General features: G+C 46.1%; 1 protein-coding gene across 3 annotated transcripts in view; it reads right to left on the bottom strand.

Annotated features, from left to right (window-relative positions):
• PRDM16 (PR/SET domain 16) overlaps positions 1-27,944 on the bottom strand; it is a 280,477-nt gene that overhangs the window by 26,459 nt on the left and 226,074 nt on the right. For all 3 annotated transcript variants that reach the window (XM_032201332.1, XM_032201331.1, XM_032201330.1), the window contains exons 4-8: positions 21,808-21,942; positions 13,456-13,558; positions 6,391-6,589; positions 3,710-3,857; positions 3,400-3,553 (exon numbers count right to left, since the gene is read on the bottom strand). In XM_032201332.1, coding sequence (XP_032057223.1) covers positions 3,400-3,553; positions 3,710-3,857; positions 6,391-6,589; positions 13,456-13,558; positions 21,808-21,942 — 739 coding nt within the window. The remainder of the gene's footprint in view (positions 1-3,399; positions 3,554-3,709; positions 3,858-6,390; positions 6,590-13,455; positions 13,559-21,807; positions 21,943-27,944) is intronic.

Below are 27,944 nucleotides of genomic sequence, written 5' to 3' on the forward strand. Positions count from 1 at the left end.
AAATACTTGGCCAGCCAGAGCTCAGTTCAGCTAGAAGTGGGGTGGATGCTGTACTCGCTGAATTAGCAGGACACTCCAGCAATGCCAAGTTAATTCTACATCTCCGTTCTCTTCAATGACCTGCACACACAGAGCTGTCACAATGTGAATTTTTACAACCCCTTTCACCTACAGACTTTGTTGGTGTGAAAGGAACAAAGTATGAAAAAAAAAAAAAAAAAGAAAAACAACACCCAAACTTTTTCCTATATACCAAAACACTGTAGCTTTTTATTATCTAGTGCCTCTTTCAACATAGGAATAAATCCTACTTCTCGGTGAATTAACATGCTTCTTTCACAGGAGAGCTGCTGTTATCACCACTTTGTAAACATGGAAACTGAGACAAAGAGAGGGAAAGCGCATTGCTCAGGGTCGGGCAGGCAAGGACCTGAATCCGAGTCTCCCAACACCCAGCCCTCCAACCCAGAGAAAAGCAGCCTGTCCATCCATCCATCCTTCCTTCCTCCCAGCTTTTACTGATAGGTACACGCAAGCTTCATTTTCCCTCCAGTTTGTTTTCTAAATCGTTCGGATTTACATCAAGATTTGAATATCAAAAGACAGTCAAAATATATCACTGGCAGCTCTGATAATATAAGGGAAGACCCTTTCAGTAAAATACAAAGCAGGGATTACTAAAATTGGACAAATTTGCCATTTCAGTTGAAATGAGCATCGCAAAATTCAGTGGATTGTCACTGAAGGGCCTGCTGCGTCTGGCTTCTGACTGCAATAGAAATTTAATGTGAACTCAGAGTATTTTGGCCTTCTTGCTTTGGGCCTTGATACAGCAAGGAGCTGCAGAGGAAGCACAAACAGAAGGAGAACTAAAAATTCCTCAAAGTTTTTTTTTTTTTTTTAAACTCAGACAAATTCCAGTATTGAAGCAACAGCTTTTTAAATGATTCTGTTCAAGCTATCCCTTAGACTTTCAAGGAAAGGGCTTTTGTATTTTTATTTTTTTAAACTTTATTTTAAAATATTTTCTTAAAAACTAATCTAAACAGAGAACTGAAAGGAAACACTTCTCCATTTATTTTCCTTAAAACTGAGGATCTGTTGGATACAACAGCCTCTGACTCTAGAGAAATGTAAGCAGAGGGATCTGCCAGCACCTGCGTAACTCTGCAGTCCCACAGCCCTGTTCCCTCAGAGCTGTCCCTGTCCCTTGTCCTTGCAGGAGACGCACTTGCTGCCCGACAGCCTCAGATCCATGAGATCCATGAGAAGTGCTGTCCCCCCACAAGCACTGTCCGGCTAAAGTCAGGCACCCGGCTGCATTGCTGTGTCTCTGCCTTGACTCTACTTTAAATGCTTGACTTTAATTCCAGACTGGGTATTTTTCTTAACCTGCTTGTCTGTGCAAAGCCACCCTCCTTAGGGTTGTGGGAGGGACTGTGCACACTCAAATGAACAGGTTTGTGCAAAGGCTTCCGTGGGTAAGGACACCTTGTGTGAGCTCCCTCTCGAATTACTGATAATTTCAGAAGAAATGTCACATTTGGGTGGATTTATTTAAAATAAGTTTGTATATTTTTCTTTCCAGAACAAAATTACCCCTTTCTAATTTTAACCGTCTCCCTTGACATGTGCCAAGAGATGTTATATTGTGGTTTGGAAGATACACACAAGTTTATAATAAATGGTTAATCTGCCTAAGCAGATGGTATCACCACCGAGTGCACTTTCTGTCAGTTTTCACTGGCTCAATGCTGTGCTCGTGCTGCTTGCGTTATTTTTGTTGTAAAAAAAAAAAAAAAGAAAAAAAAAAGAAAAGAAAGATAACAAAAGCTACATTTTCAAAGAGAATTTGGCTCCTTATTTCCATTTTCCACCCCAGGAAGAGTTGCTATAGCCTCCTCATATACACAATATTGCACAAATTTCCCTGAATAAAAGTGTTACAGGTATAAGAGCTCACATCATCATTCTAAAATAAGGAAAACTGGAAAAAAAAAAGTTGAAATCCCCAATTACATAATGATTTAGTCACTGTGCATGTAATGCCCCTGCCTGCTGTTCTGCATTTTGCAGTTATAAAGTTTTTTTTTTTTTTTTTGCTTTTTTTTTTTTTTAAAGCCAGGTATAATATTGTGGGGAAAACAACAACAAAAAAAACAACCACTTTTTTTTTTTTTTTTTTTCCCCACTGAACAGGAAAGAAAACCTTTCCAGGGAATCCTGCCTCACGGCTCCCCTAAAATTGCTAATGGGTTCCATATTAACGCATGTGACTCCACCTGGTACATCTGAACTAAGCAGAATCAGTCTCAGTTGTTTTACACACTGATTTAGACTGACAACTCCCTAATTCTTATGAGGTGAGAGTGAGGAGATTATGAGAAGAAATCATTCATCTCACTGCAGCAATACTATGAGATTCAAATTATCTCTTTCATGTGCCCGTCATCAAATGAAAGATTGCATCAAAATGAGCAATACGAGTATTTTTTCTTCCTCTGCTGACACCCATCTGATTATCTCAGAACACATTAATGAAACGAGTCTCTCAGGATACCCCTGCATGCTGTTCCCATTATACCAATAGGGAAAAAGGCAAAAGGGGGTTCAGTGGCTTCCCTACCATAACATCAAAGCCTGGAATCAAACCCAGATCCTGCTCTGTGCTTTAATGACACTTTCTGAAGAGTGTCAGGAAGTAGTCCCTAAAGTTTCTATAGCTTTGTTGTGACACAATCCACTTTTCTGCACAGTTATCAAAATCCAATAGGTGCTGTGTCAATTAAAGAAATATACAACCCCCAAAAATGACAAGAAAGGAGATGAATGGCTCTTGAGGGAAAACGCTCTTTTGGAAATATTGCACTAAAGCGAGCACTAAGGACACAGTTAATCTGCTATTTATTTGCCTTCCAAGTACTATCTAGATGAAACATGCAGTAAATAAAGAGGAAAAAAATCTCTTTTTAAAAAACACCTTCTTCTCGTCTCCGTGACTACTCCAAATTCTGTTGCACAGCTAGAGGATTTGAGGCACCCCTGAAAAACACTTCGATCAGGCTGTGCCAGCTATTTATTTATGTCACCAACATGAACATTCAAAAATTATTAAGGGAAAAAAGAAGAAAGAAAAGATATGAGAAAATGGCATCACTGGGACTGCTGAGAGACTCAGCTTTTAACTTGTCAAGAAAGTCAAAAACTGCCATGAATGTTTACTAAAAAAACAGGGAGCATGCAAAAAAAAAAAAAAAATTGCTGCGGAATTTCATCTTGTGCTCTGACCTATAAAATTACAGCGGCTGCTCACAGAGGGACAGCTAGTACTGGGGGGCCCCGCAGGATACGTGCAATTATAGCAAGAGCCAGAACTCCGTGATGGCCGTGACAACTTACATATGAAAGGTTTGACAGTACTGTGAATGTGCTTGTGTTGTTTGAGGCCAGACGAGGTGGCAAAGGTTTTGCCGCAGTCGGGGCAGGCATGGGCTCGCGCGCCAACGTGCTGGGAACGGATGTGCCGCTGGAGGTTGCTTGGGTCGGTAAACACCTGAAAGAGAAAACACCTTCAGGGAGCGGAAACAAAGCTGGAGGGAGAAGACCGGGGCCGTTACTGGTACAATGGGAGCTGGCCCGAGCAGCAGCACACGGCCCCAGCGCCCTCTTTCCCCAGAGCTGCCTGCGGTTGCCGCGTTCGGCGCCGTACCTTGACACAGTTTTCACATTCAAACCGCTTCCCGCTGTCGTGAGACATCTGGTGACGAATCAGGTTGGATTTCCAGTTGAAGGCCTTCGGGCACTGGTCGCACTTGTACTCCCGCTCCTCGGTGTGGATCACCATGTGCTGCTCCAGGCTGCAAAAGAGAAAGGGGGAAAGGGGCCCGGGGCCTGCTGAGCCAGGCCCGCGCCACCACACACCCTGTCCGTGGCACCGAGGGGGTGTGAAATGAGCCACGACTGATGGGGACAACAGAGAAACAGGCCAGGGCTCGTGGTGTGGGGCCAGGATGGACTATGGCCCCCACGCACGACCCCCTGTTAGAAAGCAGGCAAGCAGCACAGCAACAATGGAAGGTGCGGCCGCAGGCACATTTCTGGCATTTATTTCACAGATGGAAGCTGCCCTCGCCGCCTCAAAATGCTGCTGGGTTTTGTGACTTCTCTTACTAAATACCTGAGTCCATTTAGAAGGGGGGGAGGGAAGGTAAAACCAGACCTGACCCCACGGGGTCCCGACAGGAAAAATGAGCACTTTGTGACCAAGATTTCTATGGCATCCCCACAGGGAAAGACAAGATATTAGCTGCTGCTGCTGAGGCTATCGCGTTGCCGTTTTCGTGGGCACAAAGCCCACAGCTTCCCGGAACACGGCAACTTAGCGTTGGAAAGAAACACGATAGGGTGCAAACACATTTCACTTCGAAACGTCAGACATCTTTTATTACTTAACTCGGCAATTTCAGCTTCTGCCAACTGGCAGCCTCCCTCGGACCAGGAGGACGATGGCAAACCCAACCGGCTGCTGGACGCGGGCCACAGCAGGGGAACGCGGCGCTCGCTGCGCTGCCCCTCCACCGCAGCCCTGCCTCTGCCTCTTCCCGAGCACCAATGCAAGCAGCAGGCATCCTGCTACTCCCTGAAGAACCTCCTCCTCTTTCAAGTTGTGATAGTAAATATTCATGAACGTGCCCCTTGTAAACTGACAATCCACTCATTTTAAAGAAGCAATATTCATTTTTGCTAAAAAAATGGTGTTCTTAACACTATGAAATTTTTTACACGTACAAAGAAATATATACTTTTCATATACATATATAAAAATATGTTCCTGTTAACTGTGATTTATGAGTTTATTTAGAGCAAATATGGACAAACTAATATGCTGTTTAGAAGCAAGTACCTACTGGGATTAGCAAAACATTTATTTATTTAGTCAGCTGCTAAATGCTCAATTTCAGTTCCCCAGTGGCACTCTTGATTTGATCTGTATTAACTTCTGAAAAATTATAAGACCATCTAGGTATGCTGACTGGATTTATTCTGTGTTTTAGTGGGCTTTTCAGTACATAAAATGCAGCAGATTGATGGGGGAGGGATGGATGTGGAAATTCTCTCCAGCCCCACTAAATCCGTCAGCGTGCAGAACACAGACCGGTGATGTTGCTGACCCTATCCTTCCCTGCTGAAAAAAAGTTGCTTTGTATTATTTGCTTAAAAAAGAAGCTGGTGTTCTGTTCCTGGCCCTTCCACAGGTATTCCATCTGACTGAACAAGTCATTTGTTCGTCCCTTTTACCTACCGACACTTAAAAGCCTCTGCTACGCTGCCAGGAATGCTTGCAATGGAGAGATGTCCCAAGGGGAGTCAAGTCTTCAACTGAGGCAAGGTCTTTCTGATCACACTGCTCCCAAGAAATCGAGGGATACTGGGACCTTAACCAAGCCACATCGTCTGAATACCTGGCATGAGCTTCACCAGCAGACTCTGAACATCTTACCCACATGGGATAAACCAAGTATGAAGGGAAAAATGGGACTTAAAATCCTCCTGCTTCTCTCAACTCCTGTAAAATGGACTCGCTGCCACTCTAGGCCCCCAAGAGGAACCAGGAAATGCACAAACATTACAAAGAGACAAATACACATAAATCTCCAAAGGGTATTTCCTAAATTAACATAAAAAGTACAGGAATTAAGACAGCACACTGTGCAAACGAACACATTCCGAGCCCTCACACGCTGTGGAGAAAACCTTGAAAACACAGCCTAGATGGTAAAGGCTCGGGATGCAGAGAACCACAGTCCTAAAATAATAAAAAATAAAAGCTCAACTTTTTTTTAAACTTGGCACCTAACACTGAATGAGTCCCACATTGCAAATGTATCAGAAATCTCGAAGATCTCTGTTTTAATAATCATTGCAAATAAAATAAAATTAAAAAAAAAGATGGAGAATATTTTTTTTCCACAGTTCTACTACAAAAATGCTTGGTAAACACGAAGTATTTTCAAGAACATTTTCCTCTTTAAAAAGCTATACTTGATATGTGCTTGGAGCAGAATTTTTTTAATTGCTGCTCTAAGATTAAGGAGGAGCTCGTGATCCCGTTAGAGCTCTCAGTACAGCAATGCCTCTTTATACCCACTGATCTCAAATGGCCAAGGATTATATTTAAAATACGCTCTTCATGCAAACAGTGGCAGGATGTCTTACCGCTGGTTTCCCTCAGAACTACATCACGTGGGAGGAGTTCTGCAAAGATGCTGACCAGGCCTACCAATGAGTCTGTCCCAGCCCTCAGCAGGTCTCAGGGCACTCAAAGCGAGCCCCAGAACTCCGCATTGCCACGAACCAGTGCCAAAGGCTGCGCCTGGCGAGCGCCCGTACCTGTATTTGTTGGGGAACATCCTCTCGCAGTCTTTGCACTCGTAGACCTGCCCATCGCCAAGGCCCTCCTGCTTGATCTCGTCGTTCAGAGTCTCGTAGAGGGAGCTGACGGAGTTGCAGGCGTACTTCTTGTGTCGCCGCAGGTCCAGCTTTGACTGAAAAAGCTCGTCACAGTCCTCGCAGCGGAACGTGTGCTCCTCTGAAACAGACAGACCAGAGGATTTGGACTCGAGGACCAGGACATTCAAACGATTCCAGCTATTTTACCCAATGTTGTGCTTGTAAAGAAAATGTAATATTCTCATCTAAAAAAACAGACAAACAAAGAGGAGATCTGCAAGTGACAGGACAGAGAAACCAAGGCAGGCGGTGACGGCAGAAGGGTTTCACTTTAAGCACTAAAAGCAAGCCCTCGTGCGCGGTGGCTTTCGGAAAGCACCGGCGAGCTCCTCCTCAGCGGGGGCTGCCAGGAAAGAAAGGAACCACGCTGGGATCAGGGCCGGGGCTGGGAGCAGCACATCCCAGCCCCAGCACAACCTGGGGACGCTCCTCTCTCGGCGAACGCCCTCCCAGCGCTGTCCTCTCGGCTGGCCCCGCGCCGCCGAGGAGCCCGGTGCGCCATCAGACAGGAGGGGTTCAGCACCAGAGCACTGCGGAGGGAAGGAAAGGGAGCCAAAGTCTTTGTTGTTGTGCTGGGCTTCTTTTTTTTTTTTTTTCTTTCCTTTTTTTAAAAAAAAAAGTTCTAATGCACATAATAAATTATTGTAGTCAAGGTCAAACAAATTAAAAAGAGGGCAGCTATTATTAAGTTTACAAGGCAGCATCCTGACCATGGTGCCAAGTCAAACAATCAGCTCAGAGCTGTAAATTTTCCAGGAGAACAACCTCTGCGAGGGAGTCGGGACAGCTCGGGGTTTCTCCACCCTGCAGCCAGCTCGAAGCAGCAGCTTCCAGCGACCACTGGGCCCTTCGTGCTGCGCTCCCCTGTCCCTCTGCCCTCTTCCTCTGCTCTCTGGAGCTCTGTTTCGTACCAAGCGTTATTCTCTTTGTCTGATTACTTCACTTTCAAAAGGAAAGCCTGTAAAATGCATTGCTTCAGAGGGAAGAGTGGCAATATGCTTCCTACAAGGTGAAGCCAGGAGGAGAGGTGGTGATGGAGCAGACAGCAGGGTGACACCGGGCCGCCCTCACCTCTTGGCCACTCACCTGTCTGCAGCTGGCTTCAAAACCCAGCACCTTCCAGCAAACCCTCGGTTTAAAGCACTGAACACGCTCGTCTGCTCCTGCTTTCACACAACCACTGCCATCCTGCTCACACCGTGACACAAGCACCAACGTGGGCAGCGTCACACGGGGACCGCCGCGTCCCTGCCCGCGCTCCGGCGGCCGTCTCCTTTTCCACCCCTCTCCCTGCAGCGTATCTCAGCCCGGGCTGTGGTTTCTGCCCCGTGCCCCTGCACCTCAGTGTCTGCACCCAGGCTGTGACTTGCTCCTGAGCTGACAGCGACCGGCGAGGTCCCGCAGCTGCTGCACAACCGCGTGGGCAGACAAAACCCCCGAGGTCGCACCTACATGGAAAGTATCAGCGTGGCCGCGGGCTGGAACGAGCCAAAGAGCTAAAAGAGAAAATATCGCTGAGACACGATCAGCTGTGCCCTGCTGCTTATCCGAGCAGCACGTCTCGTGCTGCTAAACCCAGCTTATGCAGAGAATAACCCAAATGCAGAGGTGCTACAGCATTTCCTGAAAGAGAGGGATGCAAGAAGAAATAAAATGCAACTGGTCGACATCTTCCTTTTTGGGGATGGGTCGGGGGAACAGGTTTGACTAAAAAAGCCAACCTAAGGGAAGAAAATGCCGGTGTCTTTCCCATTCCAACTAGTTTTGACACATCATATATATACCCTGTACTGGTATCAGCAGTCTCACAGGGAAGTGGATTAGCCCCTGTTCTGCTCCTTAGAAAAATTCTGTTTATTAGCATTTTGTAGAACAGCACTAATATGCATCTCGTGTGTTTTAGGTCCCCGGGGAAGAAAACCTGGAAATTAGGACATAATAAACTACCTAGCACTATTGAGAGACTGTGCATTACCTATCATTAAAATAATCCAAACTGCTTTTTATGAAAATACAAAAAGGGAAAGAAAAAAGGAACTGCAGTATCACATTAAGGTCTGTTACTGCGTTTTACTTCTAACAACAGCACGGAGCGCATGATGTTAGCTAGCAAAATTTAAGATTTCACCTGGGTTTATGGCCTGACAAAGTCCCTGGCAGGGGCAGGCTCGGTGCGGGGGCACGGGAGGGGCTGAGGCGTGCTGCACTTCTCACTCGTGACCCATCCAAAGCCCAGGTGAGAAGAGCCGGGCACGAAACATCAAGTGCCCAAACACGCACTGCACGGGCTGAGGACGTAGCCTCGCTGCGCCATCTCTCAGTGCTTAAAGCACTCACGTTAGCTCTCACGCACACCGAGACGAGCGCTCAGCTGCTTCAGCGCCGGGGTTTTGTAGCCTCAGACGTCAGCCTGCACTCTGAAGTGCCCCCGGTGCTGCCAAACACCACGGCACTTTTGTTCTGCTCAGGCTCCCAGCGACGCACGTGGGGCAGCAGTTCATCGCCCTGTACAGCCGGCTGTGCTGCAGGGAGCGGGACAAAGCCTCTCAGGGGGCAGCCTGGCAGAGTGATCCTCTGCCTCAGAACTCACCCGGCAAACCTGGTAGTTCTCCTCCCTGCTCTCCTCTAAACACACTGATGGCTAAATGCGACAAGGCTTCTTTTTTGTAGAAGAGACTGAAAGCCCTCTGGACCGGAGTTTCCCAGATGGCTTCACCTCTTGAGAAGCTTCTACAAAACTCAGCATCTCACTGACAAAAACCGTGGCAATTCCCCAAAATTGTAAGCTTGGAAGGGAAAAACATTTATTCGTTTTTCTTTTTTGACTCAAGAAAATACATTAAAATGACTTCCCAAATCCATACAAGGTTTTTCCTATCCCAGACTGAGATGTATACGATTAACCACATCTTATTTTACCCAGAGTATCCTCTAGGAACCAGAAATCCACTCGGAGTTTGGCAAATGAGCCTCAGAGAATAATTTATTGCATACCCGGCTGAAGATGGATGACTCAGAGGCACCCTCCTACAGCTCCCACCCTGATGTTCTGCTACCTGTTGTTATCAACAAGAACATTTTTTTGCCCGTTCGTTGAGATTACAGTTTAGGTAGATAGACAGACAGATGAAATACGTTAATAACCTCGCTAATAACTGTTACAGAAGTCATTTTCTTCCAGTCCTCCTTGTTCTCGGAGCAGAATTACCGGCCTCACACCGCTACACACAATGTAAGGCGATCCTCAGTCGGCAGTGGCTGGCACAGGCACGCTTACACCAGCTGAGGAGCTGCCCCCTTCGGACTTTATTAAGAAATGGAAGAAATAACAGAAGAAACAAGGCAGCTGAGATGAGACATGGAGTCTTTTTGCATTTGCATGTCTTGTGTGCTGCACAGATTTTATAGATCTAGCCCTTGCACATCAGTTAATTGAAAAAACCCTGTTTTGTCCAGCTCCTGCTTCAGTAACAACAACGTCCCTCTCCTACTATCCAGTGCAACAGCTTTTTTGTAGGTAGAAGAGATGGATGATAGAAGAGATAGGAAAAGAAATGCTTTTTTCAGAATATCTGGATTTGGAAAAAGGAATGTTTCTTGAAAAGAAGATTTAAAGGACTGAAAAAATATGATCAAAAGGCCTGTAGTCACATGTTACACATGTCACCACTGGCTGCAAATATTATTCTGATATTCACACAGGCTAAGCAGGGGAAGCAATGACTGGCTGGTAGAGCAGCTGGTTATCTCCTATCAATACCCAGCATTGCATTCTGTTTTCTGAATTTCAGAACATTAGAAATCAGACTTCTCAATAAATACTGCTGCAGGGAAAGGAACTGACCTGCAGACCAAGGGCCAGGTCATCACCCTGCAAAAAAAAATCCCCAGTAACAAAGGAAGCTCAGAACTGAACTAACAAGACCTGGTGTCTGCTTTGTGCCTTTATACGAGACACCCAGTTTTTACACTTTAGGTTCATTACAGTTCTTTTTCTTTCCTTAAGCATCAAAAATAAAAAATATCACCCTTCAAAACAAGTTCTCATTAAAGTTTTTGTTCCTTCTTCAAGCACCACAAATAAAAATACTGCCCTTCAAAAGAAGGTTCCTGCCTCAGTACCTTACAGAGGAGAAGGGGATAAAAAGAAAAGAAAAATCCAGTAACAAAAAATTGCTGCCTGCTCTCTATGTCTTGTTTGTCAAATCTATGGTTATATGTGTCTATCTTAAGTTCCATCAGTAACACTCAGGACAAAGCAGGAATGTAGCAGAAAAATAAATCAGTGCCTAATAGCTTTCAGAGAAACCAAGGGGAACACAATTATGTGGCATCTACATGCTAATCTACCAGACTTGAATCTCAAAGGAGTTCAAGTGCCCTACTCAAAATTCCTGCAGTGATAAGGGGTCTGCTGTGTTTGGCTGGGGTTTGGATAAAAGATTTTTATGATAATTATCTTTGTGTGGAACAATTTTGCATTTTCTTTCTTGTTAATTCAGAATCGAAATGGGGGTGCGAGGCAGCAGGAAGATAGCATTACTGAAAGTAAAAAGTATTAAGAAGTCAAATATTTAATGTTGGCCTATTATAATTCGAAAGCAATTATGTGGCAAAAGCACTAGACGTTACCAGGAAGATACAGATAAATGTTACATAATGACAATGATGGAAAACAAGGAGCACTTTTTGTTGGCTCAAATAAAAGCCTGTTAGAAACAGAAATGCTAAACAGTGACGAATTTTCTTTCTGATTTCTCCCTGGCATCAAAAAAGGTATGTGTTACTCCATGGCTGCGAGTATAGAAATTATTCATGTCTGTGTGTCGGTCTCAAGAAAATTATTAACTTCTTTGTGGGGAGAACACTGAAAAAATAATTCCAAACCTGACGTCTCAGTGAGACAGCAGCTACTGCAATGCCTGCTCATAAAGAGCACTAATCCTCAAACTCGAGAGGATCCTGAGAAGTATTTCAGGCTAATTGTTCATATCGCTTATACACTCTTAAAGAGTTTTACTGCAAATCTGAATCTGAACATTATATTCATACACAGGTGAAAGAAAAATAAATGTGTTGTAGGATGTCCAGGTGAAATAATTCAAATTCCAGCAATTAATCACATAGAGCAATAGTTCCAGCTAACAGATTATAAAAGGCTGATAGATGAGAATGTATTTTTAGAAATGAATCATCAAATAATAACGAGAAACCTGAAACAGGCTCTAAACTCAATGAAAGAACAGAAAAAGACAAATAACATGCCCCACAAATCTCTTCACTTGAGATAATTCCTGCATCTTTTACACTGCTCCCCGACATTCACTGTTACCAAATGTTGAGAAAACCAAGAACTTCATAAAATACAGCAGAACTTTGCAAGTCTGGACTGATTTTCATTTATGGATCACAATGTACTTCACATTAGGTTAGGACTGAGGACTGCTCTAGTATGATAGAGTTTTGCACTCATTTCAGGAAAAAAGTTCAATTTTCAAATAAACAATTTAAGAATTGGTATAGTTTTCTTTTACTTTAGACATGCCTGTGCTGTTGCCTTGTTTCTATAACATTTTTGGGCACGGCGTAGCAACTCTTTCCTCGTTTTCCTAAGAGGTCATTTCCACTGCGGAGCGTTTGTATGGAGAAGCTCTGTCACTTGAAATGAAAGAGGTGGGACGCCAGAGTCACATGGATATTGAGAAAAGCACTTTAACAAGCAAAAAAATATCCAAGAGACACTCTCAGATTGCCAGATTGCTTCAGGCCATGTGTCCTGCCAGCCTGTTCTCCCGCTGCCAGCACCAGCTACTGCAGGGAGCGTGCAAGGCCCCTGGAAGACAGGAGAGCAGCAACCTGTCCCCAGGGAGCTCCTCCTGGCTGCCTCCAACAGCCTCTTATGGAACCTGCTCAGTCTGTTCTTCCTTCCCAAAGCCCTCAGTCTGCCAGTTACCTTACCCTGGGAGTTCTGGCTACTCTTACTCTGCAGTAACACGTTTCTCTTCTTTGTGAAACTAAATTTGAACTCAAGGTTTGCAACAGTCTAACAGAATAGCAAGCAGAAAGCTTCATGCTTCTTTCTTTTTATTAAGAAGGTAAGTATTTTATGGCCATCTTAGCGCACCATGAAAAAGGAAGGACTCAAACTCTTCTCCTTCCCCATCCCTCTCTACACATCCTCTTGAATTTCACGAAGCAGTTTTCATGTAATAAGAGAACCTCAAAATCTTAGCACATTGCTCTTTGCCCTAGCTTACTAGAAAATTTCTAATGTGGACAGCATAAAGGTCTTTTACACAGTCTGTGTGATTACTGAAACTCGGTAATAAGCAGGATATTTTAAGGAAAATACATGAAGGAGTGAATAATGCTTAGTCTGTCACATTGCTTCACACGAGATGTGCAGCCAAGGAAACCACCTGAGCCATGCACCTTGTCCGGCAACACCAACTTGCTGTGAGGCAGGACAGACACTGCGGTAATAAAAATATGAGCTTTCTTTTAAAAATAATCATTCTTTTCCCCTTCACCACATCAGTTCATGGTTTCAGAGGTGCTTGTTGTAGTAATAATAATTCTAGTGACGAGTCTTCCATCCCCTGCCAGGTCCCCTTCTCCACATAATCCAAAGCTCTAAAGACCAGAGTTCTGCAAGTCTTGGGATGGTTTGGCACATTTTTATGGCACAACGTTCCTCGACAAGAATTAAATGAATCAGTTGCATGCTTTGAAGGTAATAAAAGCTTGTTTGCCATCATTGACTAAGGTAACTACTCTCACCAGTGAGAAAGAGTGGAAATAAGCAGAAAATATGAATAGCTGCACAAGGGGCGGGCACCAGGTCAGGTTTTTGTCCCAGTTCAGCACTAATCGGGGTTCTTGAACATTCCTAGGTTGGCTGGTGAGGGGTGCAGAAAGGTCCTAGCTCGCAAAACGAGGCCTTACCTTCCATGCTGGGCGCCATGTTCCCAAGTGAATAACCACCTTCCTTCAAATACACCAAGAGCTCTTCTCCTGGCTCAATTTCTTTAATAACTTTATAATAGATCTGGGAATCAGAAACAAAAAAAAAATAATAAATAAATTGAGAGACATGTTAAATATGCAAAGACTTGCATTTTACATTTTTAACCAATAACTCAAATTATTCCAGCTAATAGGGGAGGCTGTCACTTGATTTGCATAATTGCTGCTGAGAGCTCTTTTTTTCCTGCCTTTATTTTACTCTGTGCATGTCAGAGTTTCATGCAGTTTGGACCATAAAGTAGTATTTACAGTAACAGCCTCTCTCATTTATATTACACAAAAATCTTCCAATTGTTTTTCCTACCTCCTCTAAGCTTCGTGTGTGTTTGTTACAGCAAAGGGAAAATCAAGCTGATGGAATTGACGCGGCTAAGTCTCTGCTTCCCTAAGCTGAAACTGGCCTAATGATTACAGAGTGGAATTAGCATCCCTCACACCGTTATTTTGTGGATTACTCCCACCTACAACCTAAGGATCTGACTCCTAAAGACAGCACCTGAGCAGTTTATCCTCGCTCACATCCACTGCCTAATGAGGGAAGCTGCGTGTTCTGAGGTGTGACGAGGACACGCTGCTGGCCTCCTGCACCTCTGCTACTGCACTGCAGAACAAACCCGGATTGGAAACAGAACTCAGACAAGGGCAGAGACCTCACGCCAGCTGTGTGCACCATTTAAATACCCATTTAAACTGCGTAGAACATGGTTTAAATGATATCCAGGCCTTATGTGGGTGTCCTGAACCAGTGTGTTCTACTCCAAGGATGCATTTCTTCAGAAAAAAAAAATACAGGAGAGAAATCAACATTATCCAAGGTGCAACAAGGTGTAAGGTTGCAAGGCATCAACTCATCAGTGCATGTGTTCATAGCACCTCTTCTGATACATGCACACACCCACCATGCCCTCATCTGTGCTGTCCTACACCCAGAGCAAAGAGGGAGCAGGGCAGCATGGCCTGTGGCCGATGGGTGACATGAGAGCGGACCCCACTGGCCTCGTGCCTTGAGAGAAAAGAGCCAAGTACGTGGGGATGGAGGCTGTGCTGACCGCAGCCTGCTTCAGCCAGCTCCTGGTGCTGCCGGACCCCCGCATCGGTGCGCCTCGCGGGTCAGCAGGGTGCGAGCACTCGGTGCCTGGAGCCGGGAGGTGCCTTCCTGAGAATCCTCGGCACAAAATAACGCAAAAAACAGCAGCAGCAGGAGCTCAGTGGCAAGATGCCTTCCATGCGAGCATGCTGCACCCTGTCCTCTTCCAAACACCACCACGAGAATTCAACAGGTAGCAGTGACTAACTGCAAAGTTTTATTTGCACTCCCTTGAGTAGCAACGCATCAAATTCTTTTTGGGGACATCCCCTGTTAGCCCCGAGGGAGAGCCCCGAGCCCTTTTTCCCTCGGCGCCGCCCGAGCCCCGCTCTCCCGGCCCGGCCCGGCCCGGCCCGCCAGGGGGCAGGCTCCGCCCGCGCACGGCCCCGGGCCGCGGGGCTCCCCTCAGCCCCGGCTCCCCTCAGCCCGGCCCCGCGGCCCCTCCGCCGGCCGGCACGGCCCCGAGGAGCGGAGCCGAGGCCCTGAGGCGGCCCTGAGGCGGCCCTGGCTGACGGCGCTTGGCAAAGCCCCTTTCTGATAAGCTGAATTCGCCGTTTGATCGCCCCGGCTGCCCGCGTTGATCCTCTCCGAAGCACGCTCGGAAAGCCCTGCGATTTCAATTGCCGGCTAATCGAAATATTAACGGCGTGTGTACGAGCAGAGCGCAGCCACCCAACAGAAAAGGATGGAAAATCTCTGCCTCAAGACACGGCCACCCTGTGTTTGAGAACACGCCGCGGGCTTGTGACTCCACAACACGTCCCAAACCGAGCAGAAACCCTGCCCTGCACTTGGCAGAGCCCTTAGCACAACATTGCCCTGCTCTGTAACTAACTCATCCACCCAACACGCACACACCCGCTCCAGCCGGGCACGATCACGAAACCTGGGCTTGGGTCGCTGGAGGTGCCAGCAGCACCCCTCAGAGCAAACCCGACAGCAGCTGGGTGCCCTGGTGCAGATGGAAGGAGCTGGGGGTGCTTCTGAAAGATGGCCCTGAACTGCTCAGCACCGACTGTGTGGCTGCACTTCTGCAGATTCCACTGCAAACAAGGGATTAGGTAACATTCTCCCTCGTCTCATTCCTTTTTTCATTCGCACTTTTCCTTGCCCGCTTGTTCAACAAGACAAGCTTCAATCAGGACCAAACCACACTGAGTTTAATGGTAAATATGCCTGGGGAAAAAAAAATAAATAAAAGAAAAATAAAAGAAAAAAAGAAAAACAAAACAAAACCAAAAAAAAAAAAAAAAAGACTAGGAACAAACACTGACCTTAGGGCTTGGCTCAGTAAAACAGAACTCATAACACACTATCACTTGGAGCTACCTAAGAGAAGTAAGAAAATAACTCAATATTGCTATTAACGATCATTTCTCTTTCAGCTAGTAATCCCAAACCTAATCAGCACTGAAATACAAACAACAATCTAAAAGGTCTACCTAGTTCTTCACAAATACATTCATGAATTTTACCTGGGAAAAATCTGTCAGAATTATCATATTAAATGGTTAATATTACCTCTATATCATAATCTTAACTCCTTTATCCCTCCTGTTTGTTTTTAGAACAAAGTACCTTATTGTACATAAACACATTGCTGCAAACAGTCTGTCAAGAAATACAGTGCAAGCTTCATTAATTATTAGGAAAAAGTTGAATTCTGCTGGAGTCACATTAATTTCATCAAACATTTCATTATAATAATTAACTTCATCTTGCAATCATGTTACTGATGCTCTGAATTAATTAAAACTACTGCTGTGCTTCCTTTCCTTTTTTTATTTGTTGCCCACTGAAAAAGATCAGATTTACTAATCCAACAGAACATTTACATTCATATCATTTATATTCATCATTTAGATAAAAATTCCACACATTATCATTTCTTTCTCTCACCACAAAAGGGCACCAAATAAATATTAAATCAGCAATCTCTCATAATTATCAGTAAGTTTTAGTTAAACATAAAACAGTTAATAATATAACTCAGTTTTGGGTAATGCTCCAACAGAAGTTTGAAAATACTACATTTTTATTTTTATAAAAAATATTCTGCTTTCTAGGCACAGAGAATTAAAGACAGAAGAAAAAAAAGGAAAGGAAAGAACAGGGGAATCTTTTTCCTAATCTGGGCTCGATCCACAGCTCTGCCCTGTTACTACTCCTGCGGACGTAAACTTGGTGTCACAGAAAGCTGGCTCTGGCTCCAACATCTCGCAGCGCAAAACAAAGCAATTTGGAACAATTACTGAAAGTATTGATAACGCAGAACCGCAGCACGCCGATCTCCTCGGAGCGGAGCACAGAGTAACCCAAGCTGAACATCTTTTCTCTGAGAAAAAGTGTTCCCGAGACAGGCGGCCACGGCTCAGAAGCGATGTGGTAATTGTTTAACTGGTTCCAGTACCAGGGCAAGAGATGGAGATGAAACACATGAAGTGAGAAAAGTACGCCCGCGTCATTATCTCATTATTTAAGTATCTTTCATAAGAAACAGCACTGTTTACCTGCTGCATGAGTTATGTCTACTATTTATCTTAGCTTCAGCGCGGTAACACGTTTGTACTTCAGGCAAAAAGAGCATTAGAGAACTGAGAGAACAGCTGCAGTGTTTACCTAAAGATCAAAAAACACACCCACTAATTGCATCAGCGTGCCATGGAAGGGATGCACAAAGACAATTTAAAACGAGCTAAAAAGCTGCTGCTTTGCTGGCCTGGCAAGTAGTTAACTATCCAAAAATTCAATAAAACAACAAGGCAAATGTTTCTACCTACTGTTCGTCTAAGGCCACGCTCAGACCTATCTATGCGGCTGCCTGGCTCAAGGAGGAGTAAATACGTAAAAAGTTTGGCCTCATGCATTTCTGGCCGGAACGGGACTGCACATTTTGCTTTTGTTCAGCCGTTTTCCTCCTTTGGAGTAGCCTTCCCTTTGTCTCCACTACACCACATTGCTTTTTATTTCCTCTTTTTAAGGCATTGTATTACATAGCAAGGAATCCTGAACACAGACTCACAGTATGAGGTTATGTATGTAAAAATATATTTTAAAAAATCTGTATTATATACACACACACGAGATTGATTTATTAAACAGAGGCCTATTTTTTTTCCAGCACTGTAACTCCTGCTAGCCCTTTTAAAAAATATATGTAACACAAACAAAAGCAGCAGCTATCATACTGAAAGCAAGCTCATGGCTATTATATTTATTACATATACTCTGTTTAATATTACAGTCTCCTGAATAAGTACAGCTAAACTGCTGAAGTATTTGCCCTATGAAGGCAGCAGTAGCGACACGAAAAAATAAAACAGAAGTCATGTATCATTTTCCAGATGCATTCACCAAATCGTTTCATTTTTCTACCATCTTTTTCCAGCCCTCCTTTAGAAACACAGGCATCTCAGTCAAACAAGGATCTTCTGTTCTTTTCAAATACCTATCAAATGAGACTAAATATAAAGGAAACTGGCTAACACTATTTTGCATTTGAAAATTATTTCATTACTGAAAAATAGTTAATGAAATGTCTCTAACCTCTCAACATTTTAATTATTAATTTAAAAAAAAACAAAAAACAAACAAAAACATTCTGAGGTGCAGATTCTGTTGCCAATTACTTCATTAAAAAATCCAGAAAAAAATCTCTGGATATTCCTGGGATTGTTCCCGAGTTACAGGAATGTAAAGAAGAACAGAATGTGGTCTATTTGTGAAAAAAAAAAAAAAAAAAAAAAAAAAAAAAAAGAAGAAGAAGAAGGCGCAGAGGACCTTCTCCCCATGTAAACATGTTTATTTTTTTCCTGAAAAGCAAATGGTTTTGATTAAAAGCTTGTCCTGGCTCTCATCAACACAATGCTGCTTAGTTATTTTGTGGGTAATCTTTTATTGCAAGGCTTTTCTTTCCTTTGCACATGCACAAACAGAAAATAAATCTTTATGCTTCCTGACCAGCGAAGATAAACCCTTTCTCCCTATTTTTTTGAGTCCCTGTTAAGGGAAAAAAAAAAATAATAATAATAATAAAAAAAGGCACCCTGCTAACAACGTGAAATTAAGGAGTGTTGGAAGGAACAGCACCAGGCGGTAGCACTGGGTAGGACCCAGCAGTGCTTGCTCACCGCTCGCAGCAGGTTTCCTGCTTCGGGAGCCCCTGGTGCAGGGCCGCAGCTCTGCTCTCGCACCCGCGGGATGCTCGCAGCGCCGCCCCGCTCTGCCCTGGGTTCATGGTGCACAGGGGAGCAGGGCTGAGGCTGGTGCTCTAAATATATCACACAGGCAGAACGCAGGCATTCATTTTTAAAGCACACAGCAGCCCTGGCCGCAAGCAGAGCTCTCCCCTGTTGTTGTTAGGAGGAAACTCACGTTTGTATCAGCTAAATAAGAAGTGATGCTGTGTGAAAACGTTTTGTATCTCCAGCTAGGTCCAGCCACAGCGGTTCTACCAGCTACAGTGCCTTTGAAAATGTACGCTTCTTATGGCCAGGATGAAGAATTTGCTTTTACAATCCATTAATTTTATTTAAAGTGTCTGAAGTTTCAAATACAGGGCCCGGTATCCAAAAGGCACCAAGGGCTACTTGCAAATTGTGACAGAATTTGATGAAAGTACGGATCAGCTCACAGCCACACAGACTCGGCAGTGTTTGGCACGGCTCTTCTCTAGCTGTGTTGGCACCTGACACTCCTGGTTTTCGCGACAACCAGGAACACCCCCGGCCATCCTTAGCCTTTGGAGCATCACGCAGAAGAATCGTTCTCAGTTTCACTACCAGAAGCAACCATCAGCTGACACCAGAAGGTTTCCTGCGAAGTCAAGAGCCTTGGTTTTGTGTAGCAGTGAGGGAAACGAGGAATGAATAGGAAATTCCAGAACCAACGCGGCTAAATCATCTCCTCCATAAATAAAATAGAAAAATCTGCCCTGACTTTAACATGCTGCTGCTTGCTCCAAGTACTGCTGCCATTCAGTTGAGTCCATAGGCTCTCAAAAATCAATTGCTTAGGAAGAAGTATGTCCTTACTTGGCCTTTCCTCCTCACCCAGCTGAGCTCCCAGTGCCTCCAGTTATCACCACCGCCACCCACCGTGTTTCTTACCCTGGATTCTCTCAATCCCATGGGCCTGACCTAAGACTCCCCAGTCTTCCAGGGAAGAAAGCTGAGGAGGAGAAAACATTTTGCTTTGCTACCATTTCGTTATATTCTGCACCTTTTTATTCCTTCTGAAAAACCATTTGCCTGCTATGCACCCCCTTAGTTGAAGTTTTAGTGGGTTTATTTTTTGAGAGGACATGAAAGAATGGTCAGTACAAAGAAAAAGCAAAGGACAGAAGATGAGTGTGGATGATAAACAGCTGTTCTTCCCAATCAGCTTGCTGCATGCACTAAAAATATGCAGCACCAAACATCTCCAGATGAGGGACAAGGACAGAAGGACATGCAGGGGACTGGGCTGAGAATAAAACGTGATACAGCCTTCAGGTTGCTGGCAAAATTTATGTACGTGTGCAACCCTTAATTTATAAGAACCTGGGAGAAGCTAGCAGCCAAATTAACGTTTTAAAAAGAAATGTTAATTCATGTCAAAAGAATATATCTACTTCTTTTCTTTCCTTCCTCACTCTAAATTGTTTTAAGAAACGCAAATTAAAAAGATTTTTTTCCTCTGCCCTTTAATATTTGTGCCTTCCTACTGCTGCTGGTAAAAATTCCCCTAACAGCTTCATCGCCCTTTCTCCAGGATGAACGCTGGGCAAAAAGTCCTCGGAACTCAGACTGAGCAGAAAAGAAGTGCCCGTATCTGACTGGACACAACCCATAACTGTTGGAAGGCGCGAGATAACGCAGGCAGCACAGCGATGCTGCCGACACAGCAACCCAAAGGGGACCCTGCAGACCCAGACTGCTGTCCCGGGGACCTGCAGGAGGCCCCGCACGGAGGCCGTGTCCCCGCAGCGTCCAGCACGGCCCCAGACCTCGCTAATCGGCGAGGGGAAGCGCGAGGGCTGCTGAGACACCGACCCTGTCATTCCCTGAAGCCGAGAGGCAGGAGCCAGCCCCGCGTGCCACGGAGAGCCCCTCGCGGTGTAAGACGAGGAGCTGATGATAAATGTTGGCTCTTGCTTGGAGGGCTCCTTGCCGTAAGAGCACTTGTGAGCAGTGGTGAGTGGGCACTGAAGCAATCAGCAGCTCGTTTCAACAAGGCGGGCTGAAATTCAGAGCTTTGTGCCTCGATCTCCTCTAGGTTGCCTGAGTTGGGAACATTTGCGGTATTTTTGTATTTTTCTTTCTGCGTCCAAAGTTAAATGATGTAAAAGCATTTTACAACAGGAACTAAGGTCACAAAGTGGGCTGACACTTCGGCACAGCCCAAGCTGCTCTCATTTGACAAGAGCTGGCTTACTTCAGATTCCCTCCAGCGTCCCTCGCAGTACAGCTTTCTTACTGGGCTTTTTAGAAGTTTGGTTTTCCATCCTCAAGTCTTTTTTTTGTGTGCATCCAAATATGCCTCCTGTTTGCGAGCTGGCAATAACATGACTGCATTTCTCATTTAAGCTAGGTCTGCACCAGTAACTTATATTTGAATTGTACTCAATTTGAGGTTTGTGAAATTCCCAACTTGGATTGCTCGTCTTGAATCCAGTTTTGGTTTTATGTTTCAAACAACGTTAGAAACAATAGCTCTTTAATCCCTGAAATACCCTGTCATCTGTGCAGAGAGGAAAGGTTCCTGCCTCTTTGGGACTAACATTATCAAAACCATTCCACCCCCGTGACGTCCCTCGCCCCCACCTGCTCCACCAGCCTTTCCCCAATGTGCCCATTGGGTTTTTCCTCTTTGCTCTGCAGACTCCCAATCCATGCCCCACTCTCATCCCCTCTAAAACACAGACAAAACCTGCGTTCACAGCCTGCAGCCACGTGCCCAGCACTGACAACTTGTGGCATGAACTTTTTACGGGTTTGATGGCAACAAAATACCAGCAGTGGTTTCCATTTGCCTCCTTTGTGCTCCAGTACCATAATCTACGCCTCCCAGCAGGTGCCAACATTTCACACAACCTTCCCCACCGCGAGAGGAGCCAAGGCCTGGAAGATGACACGGGTGCTGCCACCGCGCAGCCCGCACGGGTGAACACAGCAGTTAATTTGGCTAATTGCCGAAGTCATTACCTGGTCGTTAATGTGGCACACGGCGAGGTTCTGCTCGTCACAGGAACAGGCCACGCGGATGTACTTCAGCCAGTTCCCAGCTCCGCTCTGGCTAGCATCAATGCAGAATTTCTCATTTCCCAGGTCATCAGCAATCTGCAGAAGAACAGGAGGAAGGAACACGTGGGTCATCTGGTATCAAACAGTAGATGCAGAAAGAAGAAAGAAAGGAGAATTATTTGCAGTGCAGATTTCATAACAAGGAATAGCAAGGCATGAGCTGGATGGCAAGTAACACTGATAAGCACGTCTGGCAGGGCTAAAGCAGCTCTTCAGCCATGATCACAAGTTCCTGGTTAGAAGAACCTCCAAGGACCTCTACCAGAGCTCTCCATGAGTAACCGGCTCAGGACTACAACTGATATGGAGACAAAAGCACTCTTCTAGTATTCACATCAGCTTAGAGCAAAACAGATCGACTTGCTGAACTGCATTCACTGTAATGACCAGGCCATCAAACTGCTCCGTGCTGCCAGCACCTGTGGCTCTGAGCCCTCCTGGAGGTCCCTGAGCACACCTGGAGGTCCCCACCCCGCCTCCTCCAGCACCAACCTCTGATCTCAAGCTACTTGCATTAAAATGGACAAAGGGAAAATCACATCCTCGGTTCTTGGCTTATTGCTTCCAATTCAGACCATGGCACTGAATCTTCAGGGAAATCCTACATTTCCCCCCAGAATTAGTGTTTGGATGGGGCAGAACTGGTAGGAGGAACAGCCCTGTGTTCAGCCTCATTCCTACCCTGCGTGGGAATGCTCTGGCTGCTGCTCACCAGCCAGGCCTGGCAGATTCAGGTGCATTGATGGGCCCTGTCTTTGCTAACAGTGAAGAAAATGCCCAGGGTTATTTTATCCCCGTGTGAGGGGTTTCAGCACCACGCTGCCCATGCGCTTCAGCTCAGCTCCCTGTGCACACTGGGCTCAGGCTGCAGAGCTCAGCTCACACACGGAGCCTCGCAGGCATCGATCCCTCGTGTTCAGCCCATGCTTATGAGGTCTGGCTCCGTACTGCTCGGGGGTGATACCGTGCTTTACTTAACACCTCAGTCCTGGCACAGGTTTTTCTGGGGTGCTCCCCAGCAGTGGCCGTTTCAGGCAAATTTGCCTTCCATGACTTCCTTAGGACACAGCAGCAGAAGCAGCGACTGAGTTTAGCTTTCAATTCAACTGTCTTGGCCATGAAACATCATCTTTCCCCTTCCAGAAAGCCCTGCCTTGCTCATTCCTCACATTCCAGCTTCCAGGATAAATAAAACAGGAGTTGCAGAGGCAACGTCCTTTGCCACAGTGCCCCGGCTCACTGCTGGAGCGGAGCTGCTGCAGATGGAAGCGCGCTCCCCGCTGAAAGCAGCGGCTGCATCGCGAGACGCTTCCTGCTGGCAGCCGTGTAGAAGTTATATGAGCAAATTCGGGTTTATGTGAGCAAATTCTCAGTTGCTGGTTTCACTTTCGCCTCGTTCCGCTTCGCCGTCAGGGCAGGCAGCGGCCGCCAGCCCCTCCTCGTGCCCGTGCATGGCACACACGCAGCCGCTGCTCCTGCAGCTCCCGGGGCCCTCGGAGGTTTTGGGGCAGAGGAAGGGGTCAGGGACACCTGGAGAGCAAGCACAAATCTTTCACCATTTCCCCAAATGTCACCCGGTGCCATGGGTTTGTTCCAGGTTTGGAATTTCTGCCCAACGTTAAACATACAGAAATCCAAACTGAGGGCGCACCCCGTGCAGAGGGCTCTTACCGGTGTGTTTCGCTGCTGTTTGTCTTTTGTTTTTATGTAGGTGCTTTCCTCAAAACTGGCTGCATTTGTTCGGGGACCTCCGCTTTCCAGGAGAGCCACCTGCACGTGCTGAATTTACTCTCTCGTGACTCCGAGGGGATGCGAGGGCACACGACAGCCCCTGCTCTGCCCTAACGAGGCTCTCAGTACCTGGTTCTTTGTAGCTCTCCTCTCTGATACAAGGCAGCACCGTCAGAGGAAGCTGGTGAGGGTAGTTTGGACTTTGTAAGAAAAAATGAAAAAAGAAAAGCGTTCCTAACGTGGGTTGAACAACTCTACTGAGTTTACTCAAGCTACAATAACAGTAACTTCTGTTTTATCTCAGGGAACCTCTAGGAACATGGAGGCTGGCTGACGCTGCTGACTGCTGCTAAGATTAAAGTCCTGGCCCTGGCCCTGCTGACCCCAAATCAGCGACGGGCGGTGGGCAGGCAGGGGGCACCTGCGGGGACACAGCTCACCGGGAAGGGGTGACAGCTCCCAGGGAAAGCTGGAAAACAGCAAAACCAGGACCAACTGTCCATGTTCGGCTGCTGGTTGGAAGCCATCAACCAGCGTGGGTGTAGGGCCTCTGGGTTTGAACAGTTGGACAGGCAGCACCCAGATAACCCCCGGTACCATCAGTGTGTACAGCAGCAGTCAGCAAGATGGCAAATCCCCTTTTGGTTTGTAGCCGTATGTTTCAGGTGCCCTCTTTCATATTCTGGAGTTATTTAGGCGCAGATACTCCAGATAGCTCTGGAGAAAAGCAGAATTCAGCTCCAATTCACCAGCTGCTTTGCAGGCCCCCGCACAAGGCTTGCCAGCGCCGCCTGAGCGAGGTCCTGTCTTAGCTAAAAATCACCTGAAACTCTGTGGTTTCATCTGAGTGGAGCTTTAGCACCCGAACTGGGGGTGTGAGATCTCACAGATCAGAATGAGAAAGAACGAGTCCGTACAAACCCTGAGAACTCGAGCCCCTGTTTTTCTCACACACTCACTGTACTCTGGAAATAAAACAAAGTCTCACGAGCCGAGGCCCGGCGGTGTCACTGGAAGGCAATTTGCACGATGCCGTCCCTGACACTGCGGCATGCCTTCCTTGCTTTGGGTAAAAAAACAAATGGAAAAACAAAAACTGGAAAACAAAAGGGCTGTTGGAGAGGCAGAAGAGGCAGATCATTGGCAGCAATGCACCTGCCGAGCAGCAGTCAGTTACCACTTGCTGGCTGACCGCAGTGCAATAGGTACAAAAGTTTTCCTCTCCCCTTAGGTACAGAAGGAAAAGGTGTTCTTTTTTCCATGTGAATTTCCTAGGACTTATGCTAACACATCTTTACTTTGCAATTGCAACTGAAACAGCAGACAGCCCTACACCATGGCAGTCTTCCACATCCAGCTTTATCCAGCTTTCTAATTTTCAAGGAACTTTCTCTGCCTGATTAAACTTTTTTTTTTTTTTTTCCTATGTACCCATGATCCTGCACGATCCCTTACATGTTAGTTTTCTAGGATGTTTCAGTATCTGTCCAACAAAATGTCAAGCTGTCAGAAAAGGAGGCTTTGTCTCAGGTGCGGTGGAAGCACCTGCTCCGAGCGCTGCCGGTCCAGCTCTTTGTGGTTGACACCTCTAGCAAGATAAAGATCACAAGCACACACTTTTTTTGATGTTCTATATGAAATGTACATCATAATTTAAAAAATACTAAAAAAAAAAAAAGTAATTGCAAGTTATTACCCATGATGTCATTTTACCTCTATCAAACACGTGTCCACACAAATAATTTCCTAAGCTCCTCTTTCCCCTGCCCTAAAAAACCTCCAGAAAAACAAACCAAAACCTTTTACCACATCTTCTTCCAGTTTAGACCAGAAGAAAATCAGAAATTTCCTCTGCCAAAATTCTTCAAACCAGCTGTTTGCAAGTCACTGTCAGTAACAAAAAAAAAAAAAGATTTTCTGTTTGAGGGCTTGTGTTTGGAGTGCACGAGGGTGATTCACTCGTGGGTGTTTTAGAAGCACGGCAGCACCAAGAGGTAACTGATGCTCCAAAGAAGTCCAATTGCAAAAGGAAAAGGGATAGAAAAAAAAAAGCTACAGAAAACCAAAACAAAGCCAGAAAATCACACGTGAAATTGGCAGGAGTCGGAGCTGGTGGCGTTGAAGCGTTGGTTGTACTTCTGCTTGCTCAGCCCAGCTCTGACATCAGCGAGGTTGTACCGAGGCATCTTGGGGGGATAATTTGGCTCAGACATTAAAAGACATTATCAGAGAGAGGAAAAAGAGAAAAAGGGGGGAGAATGAGGAAAGGGTAGGGAAAAGACAATTAAAATCAGTAATTGGTAATATTTTTAATGCCCAAACCCGTTATCTGTCGGTGTTGTGGTCCCTTTGGGGACAGCACGTTACCATCGTGCTCATCCACAGCCTGGACTGCGGCATCACGGCCCCAGAGCCGTGCTCGGGGCAGGAGCACATTGGCTGCCTCACCTTTTCCCTGAGCTAATCTCCAGGCCGTCTGGGACAGACAGACACGTGCACTCGTCGATCTGCTGGAAAACTCAGCTTTCATCTGGACTGCAGCCCGTGGGCACTCTCATCAACTCCATCAGAGTGAGAGCACCTCCAGTGCCTCGTCTCCCTCTGCTCAGCCTGATCCACCCAGCCCAGCCCAGCCATCCCGCACCTTGCCGTGGGTTTCTCATTGCCTTTTTTTTTTAATTTTCATTGACCGTGTCAAAACAAGTTCATCTTTTTCCCCTTCCCTCTGCTGCAGATGGCAAGCTCAGGGCGTTCGCTGGATTTATGAACCCAGGCACCTCCCTGCTCTTTTGTCTTCATCCAAGAATTCCCAGCTCTCGTCCCGGCTGGTGGCGGTGCCACGACGACGTTTTGCTGAGACATTCGCTATCCTTCCAGGGAGCACCGTCTCTTTTCCCACCCCGAAGCCCCCATCCCTCTCCTCTGCAGTCGATTTGCTTCAAACAAATGCACCTTCATGCTCATTTGGATGTCAGGTTTTCAGCCTGGCCCGCTGCAGAGACACGAAGCTTGGACCCAGAGCCGACCGCTGGCCGCGGCTGTGGTTCAGGCTCATCTCGAGCCAGCCAAGAGGAAATGGTTGTCATGGCCCAGGGCTCGCTCTGCAGCCTCATCTGCTTTCTGCTGAACAGCCTTCAGGACTCGAATCCAAAGGGCTCATTGATCTTGCAGGGGCTCTGTCTCGTAATTTATTAAGATCAGAGATGCTGAGTTATGAAGCAAAAGTTATGGAAAAATTCTCTTGAACATTAACCATTTTTTTTGCACATCATTTGAGGTTTCCTGCTTCTCTAATTTGTGGGCTCTCTGTTGGGTTGTTTCTTTCACGTTTTAATGGGCAGAGTCCAACATTTGGCCTCCGCAGAGGTGTGCTGTAGGACTGGAATGCCTAGGGATCTGTCGTCAGTTAGCTTAATGGATTCCTAGTGTGCATGAAGAAACGAAGCAACCATGAGTTTGCCATCAGTGACCCAGCGTCCTGTTGCTATAACATCCCTCCCCAGAAGCTGAAAGTGTAATAAACCTTCTCATCCCATAGTTGCAGGATCTGCCTTTGACAGTTTGGCTGATGTACGCATTTTATTTGGCAGGAGTTAGAGGGAGATTTCCCCCCCCCTCCTTTTTTTTTTTTCTTTTTGCTTTAATGACCCACAAGCTGATTTAGAGCAATAAACTGTTGCCATGAAGTTTTGTTGTGTTTCTTTCAAATAAAGAGGAGGGAGGGATCGCTACGATTTATGACTTTCAGAAGTAAGTGAAACAGAAAGTCCATTCTTGCCGCAAAATGAAGAGAAAAAGATTTCATCCAGAGAAACACCTCTGTCAATGTGTAGACACGAAGCCTAGATGAACTCATAAATTCAGCACTCTGCCTGCAATTAACCAGGCTTCCTGGTGATTTGACAAAGAGTTAATGAGAAACGTGTCAGACAAAACCAGGTCACAGCACAGGGAACTGATGGGACCAGCAGCCGAGCCAAACCCGGCCGGGCTGGGGCCACAGGAGCGGCCCCGCGGGAGCCGCGCTGCGCAGCGCCCAGCGAGCTCCAGGGCCTCCAGCTCCCGGCCAGAGCAAACTGGTGGGAGGGGAGCGGGGACTGGAGAAAAGACTGCTCCTAAAAGCCTGTGCTTTGATTCGTGGGGCTGTTAAATGACCGCAGGATCGGAGAACTACGGCATCCTCAGGTGTCAAGAGCCCGAGCCGCTCGGGCATCGGGGATGGAGAGGGACCTTTTGGGATCTCCTCCTGTGGAAGGAGCACCCTGAGGAAGGAGCAGCCGAGCCCCAGCTGAGCGTGGATCAGAGGC

This window comes from Aythya fuligula, chromosome 21 (assembly GCF_009819795.1).
Source record: "Aythya fuligula isolate bAytFul2 chromosome 21, bAytFul2.pri, whole genome shotgun sequence".
Taxonomy (NCBI): domain Eukaryota; kingdom Metazoa; phylum Chordata; class Aves; order Anseriformes; family Anatidae; genus Aythya; species Aythya fuligula.